Source organism: Trypanosoma theileri, assembly GCF_002087225.1.
Source record: "Trypanosoma theileri isolate Edinburgh chromosome Unknown TM35_Tth_23_V1, whole genome shotgun sequence".
NCBI lineage: Eukaryota > Euglenozoa > Kinetoplastea > Trypanosomatida > Trypanosomatidae > Trypanosoma > Trypanosoma theileri.
In genome coordinates, this window is record NW_021639865.1 from 138,311 (window position 1) to 143,616 (window position 5,306).

At 37.7% G+C, this 5,306-nt stretch overlaps 4 protein-coding genes across 4 annotated transcripts; all 4 read left to right on the forward strand.

The window, feature by feature from the left end:
- TM35_000231580 (uncharacterized protein) lies at positions 1–801 on the forward strand (the record flags this gene model as incomplete). The annotated part of the gene is made up of 1 exon (XM_029027398.1): positions 1–801. A coding segment is annotated over one exon (801 nt), but the record flags the coding sequence as incomplete, so codon positions are not given.
- Positions 802–1,332: 531 nt separating this feature from the next.
- TM35_000231590 (uncharacterized protein) lies at positions 1,333–1,734 on the forward strand (the record flags this gene model as incomplete). The annotated part of the gene is made up of 1 exon (XM_029027399.1): positions 1,333–1,734. The coding sequence occupies one exon, from the start codon at positions 1,333–1,335 to the stop codon at positions 1,732–1,734; it is 402 nt and encodes a 133-aa protein (XP_028881254.1).
- Positions 1,735–2,452: 718 nt separating this feature from the next.
- Positions 2,453–3,958, forward strand: TM35_000231600 (uncharacterized protein; the record flags this gene model as incomplete). Its single annotated transcript, XM_029027400.1, has 1 exon — positions 2,453–3,958. The coding sequence occupies one exon, from the start codon at positions 2,453–2,455 to the stop codon at positions 3,956–3,958; it is 1,506 nt and encodes a 501-aa protein (XP_028881255.1).
- A 490-nt stretch (positions 3,959–4,448) lies between these two features.
- On the forward strand, positions 4,449–5,195 carry TM35_000231610 (protein FAM18B1; the record flags this gene model as incomplete). Its single annotated transcript, XM_029027401.1, has 1 exon — positions 4,449–5,195. The coding sequence occupies one exon, from the start codon at positions 4,449–4,451 to the stop codon at positions 5,193–5,195; it is 747 nt and encodes a 248-aa protein (XP_028881256.1).
- Positions 5,196–5,306: the final 111 nt, after the last annotated feature.

Consider the following 5,306-nt stretch of genomic DNA (forward strand, 5'->3'; position numbering starts at 1 on the left):
CGTTTATATTATTTACCATCTATTGCATGGGCGGAATTATTACGAGCTATACATCGTATGGGAGCCACACAAGAAGATATACAATCTATTGTAGATATCATTACAGATCCACAACGTACAAAACATGCCAATGCCCTTATGCAGGATACGAATGTATGGAATGCTTATCTCGCTGTGAGTGATGATCAACATGCATTAGATGTCTTTTCAAACAATTTTAAACATTATGGAGTAAAGGAAACAGCAGCCACAAGTGCGGCATTAATGGAATCTCTTCTTCGCAATAAAAAATGGGAGAAGGCACTGGATATTTTTCATCATTTACAGAAGAAAGAAGGTAATATTATCATTGGAACTGCTGGTGTATTCACTGCGGTGTTTGATGCCCTTGCCCAGAAGGGGGATTGGCATTCATTGACAGTACAACTCATAGACTTTGATCACTTTCTCATTCACTTTGGGGTTCCACATACATGGTGGCTGAACTCCCCATTAAGACATACTATTAATAATAATAATAATAATAATAATAATAATAATAATAATAATAATAATAATCCTAATGGGGATATATTATTTATTAGTGAAAGAGAGTTTCAGGCATGGATCTCATTTGCACGAGAATTGCTGGATTGCAGTAATGTAACTCCTGCACTTGTTCATTCCATACATAATGCCCTCGTGGCCTGTGATCCTCGCAGAAAACAGAAGAATCAAAAACAAGAAGAGAAAGAAAAGGAAAGAGAAGGAGATTCATTAGAGAATATGATCACTGCAGAGAGTTTACATGATCTTCTTTGACAATATTTTTGCGTCCATGTGTGTATATATAAATGGATGAATACATGTTATGATAATGACTTATGCATATATATATATATATATATATATATATATATATAGAGAGAGAGAGAGAGAGAGATATCAATGGGTAAATGAGTATTTCTTTTCTTTTCAGTTCTTTTTTTTTTTCTTATTTATTACCTTTCCTTTATTTTCTGTGTAGTAATTGACAGAAAGGGTCATCACAGCCGACAATATCATTATTAACAACAAGACTAATACGAGAAGGGAAACACAAACAAAACAAACAAACAAACAAAGAAAACCAACCAGAAAAAAAAAAAAAAAAAAAAAACAAAAGCAGAAAGACGTAAACATTAGACTAAATTACACATAACAACAACAACAACAACGACGTCAAAACAGAGAAATCGATACCAGTGAACACCAATAAAACTCAACAAGGAAAAAAAAAAAAGAAGAAAACAAAACACTCACTCACTCACTCAATCAATCAATCAATCACATACACATACACATACAGTAAAAATGGCGGAAGTGACGAATGAGAATCTGCAGGTTCTCCTCACAAAACTCATGACGGACCGCTACTGCTCAGGCGAGGCCAGCGATCTCGACGCCTGCATTCAAAACTTCGTCCCTCAGGCGACCGATGGAAGTTGGGTGGACCAAAGTCTCCAGCGCCGCGGTCTCCGCCGCTGCCAGCCCTATCAAGAAGTGGCCCGCCGCTGTTTGGAGGATGAACGTCGACATGCGGCGATCTTCAAAGCAGCCGCGAATGCCCCTGTTTGCCGTGAGGAACGCACAACTTTGCAGCGCTGCAGACAAACACGCGGTCGTGATTGTGAACAGGAGGCGTTGGAGATGTTGTACTGTGGAATGGTGTATCTTGTGCAGCGGCAGAAGGAGCGCCACGGGGCAGCAATATGAGAGATGAAGAGACTTTTTTATTTATTTATTGTACTTGAGGTGAGTATATATATATATATATATATATATATATATATATATATAGTGAAAAGAAGAAGAAGAGAGAGAGTGTGTGTGTGTAATCTGTGAGAGAGAGAGAGAGAGAGAGGAGATCAATAGGAGAGAAAGGTGTGGATAAACGCTTTTCTGTGCTTGGAAGGTGCGTTATGACACCTTTATATATATACATTGTTCACATAAAAAGAAAAAAATACACGCACACACGCATGCATATCTATCTACCTACCTATCTTTCTATCTATCTATATTATTTCCAAAGGGTGATCTTTGTGTACGTCGTTGGCTCTCTTTGAGTGATTTTGAAGTGTGAGAGAAGAATGAAACTTATTTCTACGTCCCCCTTTTTCCCCCATTCTTTATCTTCTTTTTTTCTGTTTTTGTGTGCTCTCTTATCATTCTTGTATACACTATGAATTGTTGTACGAATCCCCCCTTTTTTTTTCTTCTACACCTATCCTTGGTTTTTCTTTTTTTCTTTTTTATTTTAATTATTATTTTAATTATTATTATTATTATTATTATTAACTAAATAATTAGACACAATCCCTTTCTCTGAGGTGTATTTGTGTAGTGAAGGAAAAAAAAAAAAAAAAAACTCCATTACAAGGAAGGAAAAATATATACGTGTGTGTGTGTGTGTGGATAATTAGTAAATAGGATGCTGTTAATACCACCGCCTAGTGTCCAACAGCCGTGTTTTCCCATTCATTCCATTATCCATCGCTTTGATATCACAGCAGGCAACAGTAACGGTGTAGTCTTACAACGTATTGGTCAACCACCTTTTATATCTACATCCTCTTCTTCTTCTTCTTCATTATCATTATCAACATTATCATCATCTGTATGGCCTTCTATGAAGGAATGGAATAGTAATGAGTTAGAGTTGGTACTCTTCCCATGTAAATATGGAGATCCCATGAAACCCATTGGATGGCCGTTACTTTCTTTACATGAGTGTTCAGTGTTTGTAAATGATGTTTACATCACCACAGCACTTCCACGATGTCCAACGCGGAGTGTCAGTCACCGCACTCTCTCTGGTTTATTACTCACACCGTATTTAAAACACATCAGGGATGGAATAAGTGGAATGAGTAGAATAGATCCAAATGCGGGATTAAATCTTCGGATTACAAGTCATGCAACTTGGACAGCCACTTTCTTATTAGCATGGTGTAAAGTAATTGATATTCCTTTTCTTATTGAGCAAAGAATTTCAAGTTTACTCTCTCAAGATGTGAATATGAAAGATGTAAAGAAGGAAGATACATCATCATTATCATTATTGTTAGAAAAGGATAATGATAGGAATAATATGAGCAGTACGAGTAGTAGTCCTAGTCGTGCTGGAAGTATAGATGGTAGTGAATCGGATATAGATGTGGATAGTGGATGGGTAGATGAGGGAAATGTGAATACGTGTGAGGATCCTTCTTCTTATTCTCATTCTATTACTACTGCAGATAATAAACAGAAGGAACCTGCCAACAATGATAATAACAATAATAACAATAATAATACATCCTCATTAGGAGGAACCGTATTAGAGGATGATAATGCCTTGGATGATACGGAGGCTATTGTTACGCTTCGTTGTCCTCTCAGTTATCAACGTATTCGAATAGCGGGAAAAGGAAAAGACTGCGCCCACTTGGCTTGTTTTGATATTCCCACTTATTTGGAATCTGCACTTCGCAGTAGTGCGTGGAACTGTCCAATATGTGATCTACCTGTTTATATAAATGATATTCAGGTAGATCACACACTACAGTCTGCACTAGATACTATAAGTAAAGCCAAGAAGAATGATGAGAATAATAATAATGATGATAATAATAATGATAGTGATGAGGAAGAGGAAGATGATAAAGTTGTGCTCTTTGGACCAGGAAATCGTGAATGGCGGCGTGTACAAAAGAAATGCAAATACACTTCAAGAGGTGAAACGGAGATGAATAGTTATGGGAACTCGAATGTGGATGAGAAAAAGAAACAACAACAACCACAAGTGAAAAAGGAAGTCGTTGATGTGGATATAAGTGATGATGATGATGACAATGTTGATAATAATAATAAAAATAATAATAATGATGAGAGGGAAGTTGTTGCATGCCCTACAATCATGAATGGTCGAAAACGTGGTCGATCTGAGAACGTCTAAATATAATATTATTAAAGAAAAAAAAGAAAATATAGATGTACTTTTTCTCTACATCTGCAAGTAGTATAAACACGATTAATATATATATATATATATAATGGATCTTACAAGAGATAAAGGCTAAAGCCCATATATCCCTCTCTGTGTTTATTGATGCTTTTTTTTCCTTTTTCCTTTTTCTTTTTTTTTCTTGAATGTAAATGGAGTAGAGTTCACAACTGTGTGTGTGTTCTTAAGGTTCTGAGTTAATTGAGGAGGGGTGGTCATCTATACATTTCATTATTAACACAGAACCCCTTTCCACTACACAGAAGGACAAAAAAACAACAACACCGACAAGATAAAAGAAACACAAAACAAAAGAAAAAAAAAAGGAGTAACTGCTATAAGAAGGAACCCCAGTAGCCAAAAGAAAAAAAAAGGAAACCATATATATATATACATATCTTTATATAAAAGTCTTTAGTAGAATCAAATAGGAAGAGTGAGAATGTTAGAACCAAACAAACCGAACTTTGACTTCTCGCCGAGAACTCCACCCACCGCCGCAAGAGGAGAAGTCCCCTCCTCCAGTGCATTTCAAGCAAATGCAAACAGCAATACCGCATATAATCCCTCACAGTTTGATCCTAACACTAGCCAAATGTCATCTCAACAACAATTTCAACCACCACCCCAAGAACAACAACAACAGCAACAGGGAGAGTCTGATGAAGCTATTTACAAGGGTGTACATCCATTCGCTGCTTTCTTTCACATTGCTTTTAAAATTGCAGCTCTTTTAACATTTATTCTTGGTGGTATATTCAGTTCCAGTCATGTTGTTATCTTTGTTATCACTATTCTCTTCCTCGCTGCGGATTTCTGGACTACTAAGAACGTGACGGGTCGTTTACTCGTAAGTCTGCGTTGGTGGAATGAAGTCCGTGAGGATGGATCTTCACATTGGATCTTTGAAAGTGCCCCAGACGCCGATAAACGTGTGAATAAATTTGATAAATGGTTCTTTTGGGTCACGACTGGTGGGAACTGTGCGGCGTGGGTGTTAATGGTGTTATTTAACATGATGTCCTTCACGCGGCTGCCAATGGCTGTGGTTGGCGTCATTCTCGGCGGGGCAAACTTTGTTGGATTTCTCAAATGCAGCCGTGATGCCTCGCAGCGGCTGCGGAATTACGTGATCACACAGGCAGCCCAGCGGCCAGACCTGGTGCGGCAAGTGGCAGGGGCACTGTAGAGAAGAGAAGAGAAAGAAGAAAGAGAAAAGAAGGAAAGAGATATATTGAAGAGAAGAGATATAAAGTCTATCTGTGTGGGTGGTGTGTATGGGGTAGACGAGGGGAGGGGG